Raw genomic sequence first — 18068 nt, forward strand, 5'->3', positions numbered from 1 at the left:
AGCAGTTATGCTCCTGAAGATGTGGACCAACACTCTGTGCCCACCAACATGCCCACCTCCAGAGAGCCACAGCTACAAAGATTGCTAGGGTTATCAGGCACCAAAGGAGAATGTCTTCATCAAAAACTCTGCTTCCCTTGGATTCACCTCAGAAATGGGAAACTCCCGTCAGAGCCTTCAGTTCCAAAGCTCCATACCACAACCTTCACATCAGCCCATCTCTGCCCTATCCTATGGAAGGAAGAGTCCCACTCACACTATGTGCATGATGAGACAAAAGCGGAAGGAAGGAAGAGGGTAGTCAAACAGCTGGCATCATTCATTAGTATTCACAATATATTTCCTCACAAAATCATCATAAACCAGAGTGTCTCAACCTTTCATCTCTTGCCAACACACCAAAGGACTCAGCTCCCAGCAGTAACAGAAGCTTCCTACAGAAATGATTCTCAATTGGAGAGTGGGTGACATGGCCTGCCTGAAGGATATATCGAAATTTGGGAAAGGAATTTTGTCAAGGGGTAGTGAGAGAGAGATGACTAACATATCCCTCAGGTAACTTTGATATGCCCCTTGAAATAACAATCACTTTTATAGAATCTGCCTATTAGATGCTATTACATTATTGTACTACTTTGCCACATGATGGTTTAGATAGGATTTATGAGTAGCTTAAGAATATAACCAAATAACCACACTTAAAATAATTTTTGTGAGAAAATTCTTTTTTTAAGTCCCAAACAACAGACTTAAAACATTACCTGTTTCCAACTTTCGTACTGTCTATAAGAGGGGGGAAGGGTGTCTATAAGAGGGGGGAAGGTACTGTCTATAAGAGGGGGGAAGGGTATCTATAAGAGGGGGGAAGGTTCATTGTGAAGTCATACAGATGCTTTAGCTGAGATTTATAGATTATAGAAGGGCTTCGGTGAGATCCAATAGCTTCATGAAATTATATGTAAATTTTGTGTGCAAATTTTGTGTAATTTTCTAGAGAGCTTATATCAGATCCTCAAAGTATTCCATAGCACACAAATATTAATTTGAGAACCACAACTATTTACTACACAGAGAAATGTAGACATAAGCACCAATATCTGGATCATAACAAATACAAGAAGTTCAAGAACTCTAGACTTCTGTCTCTACAATCCATCTTTATTTTCATGTAACTCCCTGCCACCCACATATATCTGATGCCAGAACCTGGTTTGAATCTTGAGAGAGAAAAAGATCTTACTGAGAATTGAAGTTTTTCCGTGCCCTAGACTGTAAATATCTATGTACTTCTTAAATTGCTGAGATTTTTTTAAGAGTCCAATAATAACAGGTTTTACTAATGTCACAGAATAAACTATAATCACCGGGTTCTTCTCACCTTCATCATTACCTACAGGCCACACACCAGATAATTATAGATAACTAAAATGCATGTGAAATGCTCTAGAATTTAAACTTTCAATTTGATATTAAAAAGCTATGTTTCAGAGCTATACCATCAATTACTGCACAATAAATTAAAGCACGTTAAACAAGTCCAAGATGTGAAAATAATATTAACTGACCTTCATGAGATGCTGATTTATCCATTTTGTAAACGTTTTCTTTTGAACTTTGTCCCGCTCATCTGGAAGGGGAAAAAAAGATATAAAATTAAGTTTAAAATCTATGAAGGGGAGACTTTAACTGTGATTATACATATAAATAAAAATAAGGTATTCAAAAAATATCGTTTAGTACATTTGGATTTTCTTGTTAAATTTTGGCAACTTGCGGCTATCTGTAAAGAAGTTAGAGAGCCATCTGTCAAACTGGTCTCTTCCCAGTGTTTTATTTGCCAACATTACTTCATTAAACCAACCCCTCTGTGAATTCTGTTGCATAAACTCAGTCACAAATACCATTACAAGGAAGTAGTCTGACGAAATACTTCACTAGCTTCAAGTAATTTGCACTAAATTTCCCAAATCACTTGACCACATATTACAACCTATCTGGTCTTCCAACTAAAAGAGGGACATTAGGTAGCATCATTCTCATCTTACAGAAGAAGAAACCAAGGCTTAGGTTAAAACACTTGTCTACCACTATTCAGCAAAACATTGAAAACTGTGATAAAAGGCAGGAGTTACGTTCAAGTCCTTTGGCTGAAGTAAATTATAGTTTAATGACTAACCATGCTGCTTCTTTTCTAGACTCCTGGTTTTGAATTGTTTGGCAAAAAGGAAACATCCCAGCTAGATCCTCACTAGAGAGAATGATACTGCCCTGGTTACCACAGATATGGTACACAGAAAAGTGAAGGAAGGCTTCTTATGATTTAAGGAGAAAGAGTACTAAAATGTTGTTGTTGAAAAGAAAATCATAACCTTCCAACATCTAGAAATGACATTCAAAACTATACTACCTTCTTCCTCCCTGGTTCAAGGTAGCAATTCCCTACTTTTTTTTTCCCCTTCTTCCTCCTTTCTGCATCTAGGATAGTGCTTTCTTCTTCCTTGATGGTCTTCTTTCCTTCCCTACCACAGTTTGAAATTCTCCAATCTTGCTCTAAGGGGTAGGCTATGTCTCACTCTCTTCCTCCTCATTCTTCATCCATGAGTGCTCTTAAATTATTTTAATGGAAATGAAGACCCTTTGAAAATATATGTTCTACTTATTAAAAGTATTTCTGGACATTATTAAGGGCATTGGAGTCAAATAGCTGCATAGCAATATCCTGAACTCCTCTTCTACAGACACACCAAATCTACAGCCACATGTGGATGAATTCCCTTTGATTAAGGCCTGAAAAGTGACTAAAAATCTTCCCAACAACAAAGGACAAAAAAAAAAAAAAAAACCCATACTGAGACAGGTAGAAGAGGCAGAGACATGGTCTCACCACAAACCCTACCCCCAGTGCAGTGACTCCCAGTTGGCAGAGATCTCACAAATGCAGACCATCTCTTGGAGGAGCAAGAGATTTATGCCCCACATCAGGAATCATATGACTTGGACCTGCACCAGAGTGATCGGGCCCCAAAATATCTGACTTTGAAAACAACAGGGCTTACATTCAAGAGACCCAAAAGGCTCTGTGGGAAACAGAAAATATCCACTCTTAAAGGGCTCACACAGATTCACTCACCCAGGAGCCAGCACAAAAGCAGCAGCTTAAAAAGCATCTAGACCACATGAGAAGGCAATTCATTTGTTAATATTAAGCTTCTACTGGAGCTTCAAGGGGATACTGGGAATTTCTCTGAGCATGAAGGTACTAATAAGTGCCATTTTTGCACTCTCACCACTTTGCTAGAACACATCATTTTTGTGCTCCCCCTATCTTGCTCATCCCACTGGGCTTGTCCCACCCACACACAACCTTTCTCTACACTGCCCCCTGCTCCCACAGTCCCACTTCTGCCTGCAGGTAGCCTTGTACAGCCCTGGATTGCCCACTATGTTCCCACAGGACTGTGTAAATCTGCATACTTTAAAAGGTGCTGCCTGAGGTCTGGTTTCCAATCAGCCAGAAAATAAATGCTGACTGAGACCCCTCCCTCTGGAACACTGTTAGGGCTTGGCACAATCTCAACAACTGGGACCTGTCAAGGATAAAGCGGGCTGCTTTAACAATCACAAAAGTTTGAGAGAAAACCAAGAGTTAGGGCAAGGTTGAATGATAAGGTCTGTCACCTACCCAAAACCACTCCTTTAAGACAAGGGGAGGTAGGTGATTTGCCCAATACACAGAAATGAACACAGAGAGACAAGCAAAATGAGGGAACCCAGGAATATGTTCCAAGCAAAAGAACAAGATAAGACCCCAGGAAAAACGCCTTAATGAAATGGAGATCAGTAACTTACCTGATAAAGAGTTCAAGTAATGGTCAGTAAGATATTCACAGAACTGGAGAGAAGAATGGATAACTTCAACAAAGATAGAAAATATTAAGAAAGTACTAAACAGAAGTCATAGAACTGATGAATATATAACTGAACCAAAAAATACATCAGTGATTCAGCATCAAATTAGAAGAAGCAGAAGAAGAGATCAGCATCCTGGAAGACAGGGTAGTGGAAATCACCTAAATACAGCAGCAAAAAGAAAATAAGAATTTTTAAAACTGGAGACAGCTTAAGAGACCTATAAAACATCAAGGAGAATAACATTTACATTATAGGAATCCCTGAAGGAGAAGAAAAAAAGTTTTGAAGAAATAATGGCTGAACATTTCCCTAACCTAAGAAAGGAAGAAGACATCCAGGTCCAGGAAGAATAGAAAGTTCCAAATAAGATGAAGCCAAAGAGATCCATACCAAAAGACACTGTAATTAAAATGTCAACAGTTAAAGAAAAAAGAGAGAGTCTTAAAAGTAGCAAGAGAAAAGCCACTTGCTACATACAAGAGAAACTGCGTAGTATTTTAAGCTGATGTTTTCAGAAGAAACTGCAAAACAGAAGTGGCATGATACATTTAAAGTACTGAAAGGAAAACTTCCAACCAAGAATACTCTACCTAGCAAGTTTATCATTCGGAATTGAAAGAGAGATAAAAAGTTTTCCAGACAAGCAAAAGCTAAAGGTATTCATCACCACTAAACTGGCCTTCTAAGAAATGCTATAGAAATTTCTTCAAACTGTAAAGAAAAGGCACTAATAACAAGAAAACATATGAAAGCAAAAAAAAAAATGCACTGGGAAAGCAAATATATTTAACCACTTATAAATCTAGTGTAAAGGTTAAAAGACCAAAGTAGTAAAATTAACTATAACTACACTAGTAAGTTAAGGGATAAACAAAATAAAAATATGTATAACATGATATCAAAAACACAAAACGTGCATGTGGAGGCAAAGTAAAAGGTACAGTTTTTAGGATGTGCTCAAACTCAACTTACTATCAACTTAAAGTAGACTTATATACAAAGAATAAAACAGATTAACCTCACAGTAACCACAAAGCAAAAATTTACAGTAGATACACAAAAGATAATGAGAAAGGAAATGAAACATAACACTAAAAAAAATCAAATTACAATGGAAGAAAACAAAAGAAGAAGAAACAGAGAAGAACTACAAAAATAACCAGAAAGCAATTAACAAAATGACATTAAGTACATACCTATAATAATTGTTTTATTTTTTTTAAGATTTTATTTTTAAGTAATCTCTATTCCCAACATCAGGTTCAAACTCACAACCAAACTATCAAGAGTTGCGTGCTCTACCAACTAAGCTAGCCAGGTGCCCCAATAATTGCTTTAAATGTAAATGGACTAAATTCTTCAATCACAAGATAAAGATTGACTGAATGCATTTTAAAAACAAGACTTATTTTCTTAAAAAGACATCTATATATTATAAGACTCACTTCAGATCTAAGGACACACAGACACTGAAAGTGAAAGGACAGAAAACATACTGTATGCAAATGGAAATTAAAAGAAAGCTGCTATAGCTATACTTATATCAGACAAACTAGACTTTAAAACTAAACTTTGTGTAAGAGACAAAGAAGGACATTACATAATGATAAAAAGGTCAACCCAACAAGAGGATTTAATACTTGTAAATACTTATCCACTATAAATATATGAAGTAAATTTTAATAAGATCTAAAGGGAGAAACTGACAGCAATACAATAATAATATGGGATTTTAACAACCCACTTATATCAGTGGATAAATCATCCAGACAGAAAACTAATACGGAAACATTGGCCTAAATGATACATTGGACCAGATGAACTTGATACATATATACAGAATATTCTATCCAAAAGCAGCAGAATACACATTCTTCTCAAGTACACATGGAATATTCTCCAAAGAGATCAAATGTTAGATGAAAAAACAAGTCTCAACAAACTTAAGAAAATTAAAATCATATCAAGCATCTTCTTTGAGCACAATGGTATGAAACTGAATTACAAGAACAAAAGTGAAAAAAAATCACAAATACATGGAAATTAAACAACATGTTACTGAACAACCAATTGGTCAACAAAATAACCAAAGGCGTAATTAAACAATATTCTGGAACAAATGAAAATTGAAATACAACATTCCAAAATCTATGGGATACAACAAAAGTAATTCTAAGAAGAAAGTTCACAGCACTATAGCCTACCTCAAGAAACAAGGAAAATTTCAATAAACAATCTAACTTTACACCTAAAGGAACTAGACAATGAGCAAACAAAGCCCAAAGTTAGTAAAAGGAAGGAAATAATAAAGATCAGAATGGAAAATACTTCCTCAACTTATAATGGGATTATGTCCCAATAACCCTACTGAATGTATATCACTTTCACAGTATAGTAAGTCAAAAAAATCTAACTTGAGCCACCATAAGTTAGGGACCATCTATAAATGAAATAGAGACTAAAAAAAAAAAAACAATAAAAGAGATCAATGAAGCTAATAGCTGGTTCTTTGAAAAGATAAAATTGACAAGCTCTTACTTAGACTCATCAAGAAAAAGAGAACTCAAAAAATAAAGTGGAAATGAAAGAGAAGTTATAACTGATACCAAAAGAAATACAAAGGATCATTAAGAGACTATTATGAACAAATTATACACCAACAAATTAAACCTAGAATGGATAAATTCCCAGAAACTGTACACAATTCTCCAAAATCAAATCATGAAGAAATAGAAAACAGAACAATTACTAGTAAAGAGACTGTATCAGTAATCAAAAAATTCCCAAAGAACAAAAAGTCCAAGAGCACAAAGTTTTTCAATATTGAGTATGATGTTAGCTGTGGGTTTGGTATATATGGCCTTTATTATGCTGAACTATGTTCCCTTTACACCCACTTTATTGAGTTTTATCATAATAGATACTGAAATTTGTCAAGTGGTTTTTTTTTCATCTATTGAGATAACATAATTTTTATCTTTCATTTTGATAATGTGGTGTATCATTCTGATTGATTTGTGAACACTGAATCATCCAGAATAAATCCCACTTGATTATGATGTATGATCCTTTAAATTTATTGTTGAATTTGGTTTGCTAATATTTTGTTGAAGATTTTTGCATCTACGTTCATCAAGGATATTGGCCTATAATTTTTTTGTGGTGTCCTGGTCTGGTTTTGCTATCAAGGTAATGCTGGTCTTGTAAAATGAGTTTGGAAATGTTCCCTTCTCTTCAATTTTTTTGAAACAATTTGAGGATAGCTATTAAATCTTTGAATGTTTGGTAGAACTCACAGATGGCCAAAAGCACATGTACAGATGTTCAACATCACTAATTATCTGGGAAATGCAAATCAAAACCACAAAGAGATATCCTGCTTAATGGCTGTTATCAAAAAGTCAAGAAATAACAAGTGCTAGAGGAAACATGAATAAATGGGAACCCTTGTACACTGCTGGTAGAAATATAAATTGGTATAGCCACTATGGAAAACAGTATGGATGTTCCTCAAAAAATTAAAAATAGAACTACCATAGGGTAGTTGATCCAGCTATTCGACTTCTGGATATTTAAGGTTTATTATTATTTATTATTATTATTATTATTATTATTATTCATGAGAGACACAGAGGGACAGGCAGAGACACAGGCAGAGGGAGAAGCAGGCTCCCTGTGGGGAGCCCAATGCAGAACTCAATCCCAGGACAACAAGATCACACCCTGAGCCAAAGGCAGATGTTCAACCACTGAGCCATCCACGCACCCCAACTTCTGGGTATCTATCCAGAAAAAACAAAAACACTAATTCCCAATGTAAAATCTCTAAGCACAATTCTCCCTAAGAACAATGATATCAAATAATTGTTATCCAAAATTATCATCCAAAAAATGTGTATTAATTCTTCTGTTGGCCTCTTTAGGGTATCATCTATAACTTACTCACCTCTGTGCATGCCACAAAAGATGTCATAGTGCTTTTATGCACTTAACAAATAAAAGCCCATAATGTAAACTAATTAAGCTGCAAAAAGGACAATTGAACTCTATAGCAGTAGGTACACTACTATCTCTCTTAAAACAATAATGGCATCTTAAATGTCTCTGAACTATGCCATTCCTAAAGAGTTCAGAATGAACCAAAATTACTAATACATAAGGCAAGAAAAAAGAATAAGAAGCAACCTGCTAGTCCTACTTACTGATAAAATGTAGATTCTCTACATCCCTCATTTATTCATTCATTCCAACATCTACCAGGCCATATGATGAATTCATGCCACAGGGGTACTGGGACCACCTGTTGACACTGGCCCTTGTTAAGCCTCTAGCAAAAAGAAAACAGAGGAGGGGAATAAAAAAAAAGACTACTTCTTAGGCAATATCCACATTAACCCCATCCAATTAATACCATAGGACCCTAAAGTTAAATCATCCAGAAAAAAACATTAATTGTATTAATTACAAATCTTCATAATTCAAGGATAGACAGCTTTCATACCATGTTACAGAATATGAGATTAGGGCACTCCTGTAACTACCCTCCAAAATTTTATTAATTTATTGGATTATCATGTAGTAATAGAAGCTCTAACAAATTTACTCTACCTCATTAAATTTATGTATATATTATATTCAACATACAATTACATACATAATTATGTATGTTATATAAACTCCTCCTCCTGGCAAATAGTGATTAATAAAATATATTTCTTACTTTCTAAATTAATAAAAAGTCACCTTTTTTATATTCTTAAGGAATATAAAGAAATAGAACATATGTTCAAAAAAATCATTTATTAACTTCTTACCCACATGTTATATAAAGAATGGTGATCTAGGGGTGTCTGGGTGGCTCATTCAGTTAAGGATCTCTGCCTTGGGCTCAGGTCATGATCTCAGGGTCCTATGATGCAGCTGCACATCAGCCTCCTTGCTCAGCAGGGAGTCTGCTTCACCCTCCCTCTGCTCTTGCATTCTTGCTCGCCCTCGCTCTCTCTCTCCCTCTCAAATAAATAAATAAAATCTTTAAAAAAAAAAAAAAAAGAATGGTGATCTTATCAAATAATTTACCTCCCAGAACAGATGATTCACTTAAATAATACAATTCTAAAAAGGTTATTTTGATCACTGAGGTCTGGTTGTGGTGGTTTTTGCTAGAGACTCAAAAGCACTGCTGAAATATAAGATGGGAGCTATTTGGCAGGTAATGCTAAGGTAATACATCTAGGAATTATGTTGCACAGCTTAAGTACATGAGTAAGGTACCAAGAGGAAAGCAAACTAAATAAGACACACAACCATAAATTCTGATACTGTTTTCTAACAGTAACACCCAAACTTTTTCTTTTAAACCCTGACCAATCTAGTAGACTCCCATTCAAGTACACCAAGGTAGGTTCTCTAACACCAGAAGCCTCCCATCGTGCTACAATAATGAGCAAAGAGGTAATGTGGACCTTAAGGGCCTCAACTTCCTTCAGAAAAGCCACTTACAATCAGGGAATAATTTAAGTCTGGTGAGACAGTGATTTGCCACTTTCCATCAGAATTATTTCAAAAGGGAGTTATTTCAAAAGGGAGTATTCCAGATTACACCCTCTAATTTTCCAGTTACAAGTCTCACAATGGTTCTTTATTTCATTTTAGTAAGGAATGCCCAAAAGTGAGATTTATATTTAGAGCAACGTTGCTATGACAACAAAAAGGGAAAACCATTCCTGAGATTTTAACCAATTTTTCCTGGTTTTACAGACTATCCAATTTTTTTTTCAATTATTTTTCTGAATGAAGTTCTAGAACATTCCTCTATTGGAAAATTATTTCAGAGGCACCTGGTTGAGCATCTGCCTTTGGCTCAGGTTGTGATCCCAGGGTCCTGGGATCAAGTCCCACCTCAGACTCCTTACAGGGAACCTGCTTCTCCCTCTTCCTATGTTTCTGCCTCTCTCTCTCTCATAGATAAATAAATAAAATCTTTAAAAACAATTATTACATTTATAGAGTAAGGTAAAAATATACATCTATAATCACCTTATAAAGTACAATCTGGCTGAAAATATGTAATGACAGAATAAAAAGAATAATAGAATTTGGAAAATACAAATGTACAAAAAGAGCACTAATTATTACTACAACCTATGCTGACTGGTTTTCAATAAAATCCAATCAAAATTAAATCTACTTAGTATCACACATAAAAGAAATATGAGGATTATTTAAACACATATCCTATGTACAACAAGAGGGTGAAAGTTCTCCTTGGGTAAGCTCAGAAGTTATTATGTGAGCCTGGCCAGATTTCTGAAGGGTGCCCCACAGTCTGCTGAACTCCTGCCACACAAACCAACACAGGTAAGGCAACTTTCCTTTCTCAGCTCTGCAAACATGAAAGTGATATTACAGGTGAAATTACTAACCCATACAGCACATCAGCCCCACCAGCTTTGCGTTCCAGTCTTGATCATTCCTCATGAGCTGCCCCATCATTCTGCGAGAAATCTGTCCAACAGTTCCCTAAACTTTCCGTACAAACTCTGATGTGTCAGAGTCCTGTTAACTTTCTGTGTAGAAAGGAAAACACTGACTAGACACACCCACTTGCAAGCAGAAAACTAGTCAACTCCCCCTTTTAAACAAACATGAGCAAAGCTAGCCTCCTGCACTATTTTGTATGGGATACATACAAATATTACTATACAAACAAAAAAAAAAACCTAAACTGTTTCTCCTTTTATTTTTAAGCTGTTCATTGGAAGTCCCTTTTTGATTTCCTAACTTTTTTTGCAACGAGGCAAACAGGACGTTACATTTCACTGCTGAACTAGCTCATCACATTCTCTAACACCCCAAGCAGAGCTCCCCTGGAATAAAACACAACACCCAGCCTAACTTGTCAAACCCATCCCCAATATGCATGCTATGAAGCTGATTTAGAAAGCTCAACTTTATATGCTAGACACATATCCTTCAGGGGGAATTTCATCATCAAGTATTTATGTGCACTTCATGAATATTTTCACTTCAATCACAATTCTTTGAGCTGGATAGTACCTCTTCATTTTAAAGATATAAAAAACAAGACTTGGGGATATTAAGAAACCAGCCTAAGATTCCACAGCCTAAGCCAAATCTTTACTCTGATTCCAAAGCCCACTAATTTTCTATGTCATCAAACAAGAGAACCCCTATTCTAATGATGCAGGAAAAACAAGGGGTCTCTAATTTGCGAGATCTTTGCTCCTGAGCATGAATGAAACAATGCCAAGAAATGAGAACCCCTGGGGTGCCTGATGGTCCTGAGTTCAAGCCTCACATTGGGTGTAGAAATTACTAAAACAAATAAATAAATAAGATTTAAAAAGGAAGATAAAGAAGGAAGGAAGAGAGGGAGGGAGAGAAGGAGGCAGGGAAGGAAGGGGAAGCCCTGTTCTAATGAAGCAACAGACCAAGCACCTTCAGTATTCCTGTTTTTCTGAAACATGAGACAAACAGACCTGCCAAAATAGAAACTGTACGAACTCTAACTTCAAAATGACAACAACAAAAATATCACTAGTCATTTTCAGCTACAGGGAACCAACAAATTCAACCACGCCAAGGGAAAAGACCCTGCTAGATTAATAGTTGCCAATATGCTTTGAAATAACCACATATGATCTTTAAATCTATTCTAAATATACTATAAGAGAAAAATATATATATATATATCTCAACTTCTGCAGAGAAGTTTAAAGTTATCTTCTCAGTAAGAATCTTCTGCTTCCTTTCTGTCCCTTTCTAATTGTCTTTGCTTTATTAGCGCCCCTGCCTCCACCACAAAATAGCCTGAGCTTAACCCCTTTCACTGAAAGAATGATTGTAATAGTAGTAAACACGTGAGAGTGCTTACTATTTGCCAGGGATTGTTCTCAGCAACATACATAAAACAACCATACACTGCATATTATCCTCACAACAGTCTTGTGAGATTATGCCCATTTATAAAAGAAGACACAGGATCCCTGGGTGGCTCAGTGGTTTAGCGCCTGCCTTTGGCCCAGGATGCGATCCTGGAGTCCCAGGATCGAGTCCCGCGTCAGGCTTCCGGCATAGAGCCTGCTTCTCCCTCTGCCTGTGTCTCTGCCTCTCTCTCTCTCTCCATGTCTATCATGAATAAATAAATAAATAAATAAATCTTTAAAAATAAAAAAATAAAAAAAATAGAAGAAGACACAGAGGCACTTAAAGGTCAAACAATTTGCCCAGATCATACAGCTACCAAGGCGTGGTAGGGGGGTGTAAGGAGAGGATGCAGTTTGTAAAAGCTTATTCAATATTACAAATTTCATACTTGGAAAGCAAAATGCTAACTTATTAATAAGTTAACAACAAAAAGTAAAAAGTGAGGTTTGAACAAATCTTCAGCGATGAGGATACACAAAAGATGGAATTCACCTTCTGTAGAGAACACAGGAAGGCTAATTGCAATGCTTTACCAAGAGGTCACATCAGAATTTAGGGCAAGGATGAGATTTGTTTTATTAATAAGGTTCAGATGTACATTTCAAAAAGTTGGACAATACTTTGCAATAGGCTCCATCTTTAAAAAAGAGAAAGAAAGAAAAGATGAAGTGTTAGAGTTGTATGAAAAAAAGATAGGGGTGGAAGAGAATGAGGGGATGGAATTCCCCAACCGCCCAAAAATAACTCTGTAGTATAATACAGTAAAAACAGCAAGGGAAAAGCTCTACGACTTCTATCATTATAAAAGGAAAACTGGCTGGAAAAAATAGTTTGGGATTAGTGAAAAGACCAGTTCCGGAAACTGATGACAATGTACAGTTGATGACCAGGGAGCTGGGTAAGAATGGATCAGACCTGATGCACATCACCACTCTTCCCTGGCCAGTCCCACCTCTGGCCACCTGGGAACTGGTAGCTGCGACCCAATCACCACCAAGGGGCTCTCTACCCTTCATCCTAGTAACAACCCCCTTGCCCACCTGATATGACTCTCATCTACAGTGGCCCTAGCCAACATTATCTGTGACTGGAGGTTGTAGGTGAAATGGTAAGAGGAAGGGAGTTGCTGCTCCCATTTTATTTGAAAAATCCTACCAAATATTCCCATAGAAATATCATTAAGGTTTATTTCTATAATTATAAAGCTAGAGCTAATCCAACTTTCCACCACTGATCCATGTGATGCAACTCTGTGGGACTACAGACCTAGAGGAAGATACTTAGCATCTCTGAGCCTTCGCCACAGCATCTACCCCATGCCCTAAAAGCAGGATTCTTATTATTAGGTAAGTTCCACCAAAATCATGCCAATAAATTATTCATCACAAAAAAAAAAGTACAACACAGTTTAGGATGCCATGGGTGAAAGTATACCAATGTTATTTCCTTAGCTTAGACACTACTGCAAATCCTATATGCTTCAAGCCTATACCTGATCTCCCAGTCAGAGGTATTGTTCTGACTCTGTCATAATTACTTTTAGTAACAAAAGATTCTCATGCTGTTGCAGGATTCAAAAAAATACTTAAAGACATGGTTGAGAGAGTCTCTCTTCTTTCATTTTCAAGATTCAATTCCTTATAGCTTGGAAGGAATTCTTCCTCCTTTATGAGAAAAGATAGGACAAAAAAAATTCTAGGGTTGTCCCTTTCTGGCTTTATCAATTTCAATTCCCAATGTTGATGAATTTCTCGGCTTTTGTTTTTATAACATTAGTTAAGATGTGAATCTAAATGAAATTAACATTACTTTCTGTTGCAGTCCCTCCTTGCTGAGAGCATAGCCAGTCTATTGCTTCTGTGTTAGATAGTAAAAATGGTTAAAGACCACATTTTAAAAAGCATAATTGGTATATCTTCATAAAGAAGCTCTTTAGATTTTCAAAAATCCTTAATCCTTCTGCCAAGAAAAGGAACATAGCTTAAAAAGGATATATTTCAAGATAAGCATGGAACTGACAACACATCTCAAACATATAGCTATAATAAAATCTTAGACTTATACTATCTGGCAGTACATGAAGAAATTATACAATACTAGAAATGAAAATTAGAAAAAAAATTAAGATTTTATTTTTAAGCAATACAGGCTCGAATTTACAGCCTCGAGATCAAGAGTCACATGCTTTACTAACTGAGCAAGCCAGGCACCCAGAGAATGAGAGAATCTTTTTTTTTTTTTTTGAGAGAATCTTTTAAACAAATAAAACCATTAGAAGAAAATACAGAAAATTGTGTTTTAAAAATAGTTGGGTAGGAAGAGTGTTTCAAAAAAAGTTACAAACCCCCTTCCAAAAAATGAACATATAAAGCAGACAATTTGGGGCACCTGGGTGGCTCAGTTGGTAAAGCAATCAAGCATCTGACTCTTGATTCCAGCTCAGGTCATGATCTCAGGGTTGTGGGATTGAGCCCTGTGTCAGGCTCCACACTAAGCATAGAGCCTACTTGGGACTCTCCCTCTCCTTCTCCTTCTCCTTTTGCCCCTCTCCCTCCCCACCCCATGCTCACATTCTTTCTCTTTATCTATCTTCCTCTCTCAAATAAGTAAATGAAGGCAGATAAATTTGACAGAGTACTGATGTAACAGTGACAGTATAAATGAAGTTAAAAATAAAGTGTGACTAATTGTAAGAAAATATATGCTACATATACAAGAACACAACAAGAACATCCAAAATATAACTCCTATTAATCAATAGGAAAAAATACAGCCACTTCCCAATTACAAATGATTTGAACATACAAGTTTGTAAGTCAAAAAGAAGGAATGCAAATGGCCAACAAAGACATGGGGAAATGCATTACCCATCCTACAGAATATCAATGGAAATCTTGTACACAATGACATGAAAAGGATTCCAAGATAAATAGTTAATTGGAAGAAAAGCAAAATAATATACATAAAAGATGCATGTCCAACTGGAAAAAGCAGTTTCATCAGAAGCTGAAAGGAATGGGGATCAGTGTGATATAACGCATATTTCATTCTTCATATTTCTATATTCAGTATTTGACCTTTTTTTTAAAGATTTTTATTTATTCATGAGAGACAGATGGGGAGAGGGGTAGAGACACAGGCAGAGGGAGAAGCAGGCTCCAGGCAGGGAGCCCAACATGGGACTCGATTCCGAGTCTTCAGGATCACGCCCTGGGCTGAAGGCGGCACTAAACCACTGAGCCACCCAGGCTGCCCAGTATTGGACTCTTTTACAAGAAAGATGCCTTTAGGTACTATATGAGTAATAACTATGAGGGAAAAAAAGGTGTTTCAAGTTATTTTATTCATTTATGTATTCAATATCCTGACAGACTCTATACAAGATATAGAAAAAAGACTAAGACTCAGGCCAGAGCACCGCCATTCAGATCTGAAGATAGAGCTAAACACTTCAGGTGTGGTTAGGTTGTTCTTGGGCTGTTGGCTGCAGAAGGAAAGGAAGAGCAGGGGAGGGAGGGGGAAAGAGTAAGAGGGTTGGAGAAGTAGAGACTCAGCTGGTGACTGCCCAGGCTGAGATACAAAATGATGAGGCTGTAAAAAGTCTCTGAAAGGAGAATCAATAACAGAGAATATATTCAGAAATTATCCTGCTCGGAGGGCACCCCTGTTTGAAGTTTAATTGCCACAGGACAAAATACAGAAATACAGTAATGGTTCTGCTCTCCTTTGTCGGGAATCCAGAAGCAGGATAAGACTAGAATGTGCTAAGTAAGCTGAGGCATAGACGATGTAGGACAATAGAGGCCATAAATCTCTCCACACAAATGGTTTTTTGTTTATCTCCTCCCTGGCTGCCACCACTCCCCACAATCAATGATCAGATCTGGTACTTTCCTGCCAGTGGCTGTGTGGCTGAGGTTCCACAGTATAGGCAGCTAGGGACAAAGAAGTACTGGCTTCTTCACTGAAGAATTTACTGGTATCTGTCTTACAACTGGCCAAAAACTGGAATATAAAAGCCTAAATCTGATTTTAACATGTTCTCCTACCTGAACACACTAAAAACATCTGAACATAAAGAATCCTCTGGGCACCTGGATGGCTCAGTGGTTGAGCATCTGCCTTTGGCTCAGATGTGATCCTGGGGTCCTCGGATGGAGTCTTGCATCAGGATCCCTGCAGGGAGCCTGCTTCTCCCTCTGCCCATGCCTCTGCCTCTTTCTGTGTCTCTCATGAATGAATGAATGAATGAATGAATGAATGATAAATAAATAAAAATTTTTTTTTAAAAAAAGAATCTAATTACAGTGACACTGCTAGAACATTTAAGAATTGTTTATGATCCGGGGCGCAGCGGTTTGGCGCCTGCCTTTGGCCCAGGGCGCGATCCTGGAGACCCGGGATCGAATCCCACGTCGGGTGCATGGAGCCTGCTTCTCCCTCTTCCTGTGTCTCTGCCTCTCTCTCTATCTCTCTGTGACTATCATAAATAAATAAAAATTTAAAAAAAAAATTTAAAAAAAGAATTGTTTATGATCCAACTGCTGTCCTTGAGTCACTGTTAACGGTAGAAAGTTTCTGCAATTCTTTATCTGTGCTAAGTTCTTACAGAGTTTTCAATCTTTGCCTCTCCTGCAGATTCAGAGGTCTGGTTAAGAATATATTCCAAAGTGCATAGTTACTATATAAGTTGACAAAAACAAAGTAAATGAACATCACTTCCACATTTATATATGAGATAAATGCACCAAAATTATGAGTACCTGGGCAGCCCTGGTGGCTCAGCGGTTTAGCGCCCCCTTCAGCCCAGGGCCTGATCCTGGAGACCCAGGATCCAGTCCCACGTCAGGCTCCCTGCATGGAGCCTGCTTCTCCCTCTGCCTGTGTCTCTCATGAATAAATAAACAAAATCTTTACAATATAGATATATTAAAAGATTAGGAGTACCTGAGATCATGTGGGGTTTTAAAACTTTTACAATTATAGCAATTTCTCCTTAAGTTATTTTCTGTCCCAACCAATACCTTAATTAGATAACACACATCTATGTAAGTTTAAGTAATCAGGCGTCTACAGACTCTAAAACATAAAAAATATAAAAGGAATTTCCCTCTATATAGTTCACTGTCTATGTGTTCCATTCAGTAGGCTATGAAGGTAGCTGTAGGAAGGACAGAGAACATACTCAGGAGTCAGGGCCAAGTGTAAGGGACCTACACAAACACGACTCCAGATCCTGTCATCAATGCCAGCGAACAATTTCAGCCTTGGCAAATGATTTAACTTCTTGTTAACTCAAGTATCCTCATCTGTAAAATCGAGTGACCACCATCAGGTACCTTACTAGATACCTAATACATAATATTAATATAAGCATAAGTAAGATGATAATAGTACAAATATGATAGAGTAGACCTCAACAAATACTACTGGCCTCTTAATCATTTTAATTCAGCTAGCAAATATGTACTAAGTACCTACAACAAATGTTAAGTGTCAAACACATGTCAAAGTTACAATGCCATGTGCTACAGGATTTCACATCATCTCACAAATACTACTGTACTTATGTATCATGACCTTCATTTTACCCATTAACGATAAACTTCAAAGAATTTAATCTAGTCCAAGGTTTCTCTCAGTAAAAGAGCAGAGCTGGGTTTGACCCAGAATTTCTAATGCTCTTTCTCCTTTCTACTACTAGGAATAAGACACATGGTGACTTAAATCCATATACTCTCTAGAATCACAGAACCTAAGGGACATAAGATTAAAAAGTGCTTTATTTTCTTATCATACCAATTCCAGAAAAAGAAAAACCAAAATAAAATGTCCTCGGCTATTGAAGAAACCATCCCTTCAGTAAATAAACTGCATAGAATTTCTCTATATGGTAAACTAGAGAGAAAAATCCTTAATTCTTCTCAAGGTGATAGAATAAACCAATCTAAGGGACAAAAATAAGAACTTGGGAGTTCCTGTCTCTGGTAATAGACTGTGTTATTGTACAACAGAACATTCTTATTTTGTTTACATTGAATATAATCAATCTTTCTTGATTATATATTGACTGGTACCATGAATTTGTCACAGTGGCCCAAGAAACAAAACCATTATAACTTAATACATGATCTAATAATATTTATCTAACAAATTTCATTCCTCCTGAACGAGTGACCTAGAATTTCTTTTTAAACAGGTGTAATTGA

At 36.7% G+C, this 18068-nt stretch overlaps 1 protein-coding gene across 27 annotated transcripts in view; it reads right to left on the reverse strand.

Moving 5' to 3' along the window:
- DST (dystonin) overlaps window positions 1–18068 on the reverse strand; it is a 479832-nt gene that overhangs the window by 254135 nt on the left and 207629 nt on the right. For all 27 annotated transcript variants that reach the window (XM_025991085.2, XM_072734513.1, XM_072734492.1 and 24 more), the window contains one exon: window positions 1566–1627. In XM_025991085.2, coding sequence (XP_025846870.1) covers window positions 1566–1627 — 62 coding nt within the window. The remainder of the gene's footprint in view (window positions 1–1565; window positions 1628–18068) is intronic.

The sequence above is a fragment of the Vulpes vulpes genome, chromosome 1 (genome assembly GCF_048418805.1).
Source record: "Vulpes vulpes isolate BD-2025 chromosome 1, VulVul3, whole genome shotgun sequence".
Classification (NCBI taxonomy): Eukaryota; Metazoa; Chordata; class Mammalia; order Carnivora; family Canidae; genus Vulpes; species Vulpes vulpes.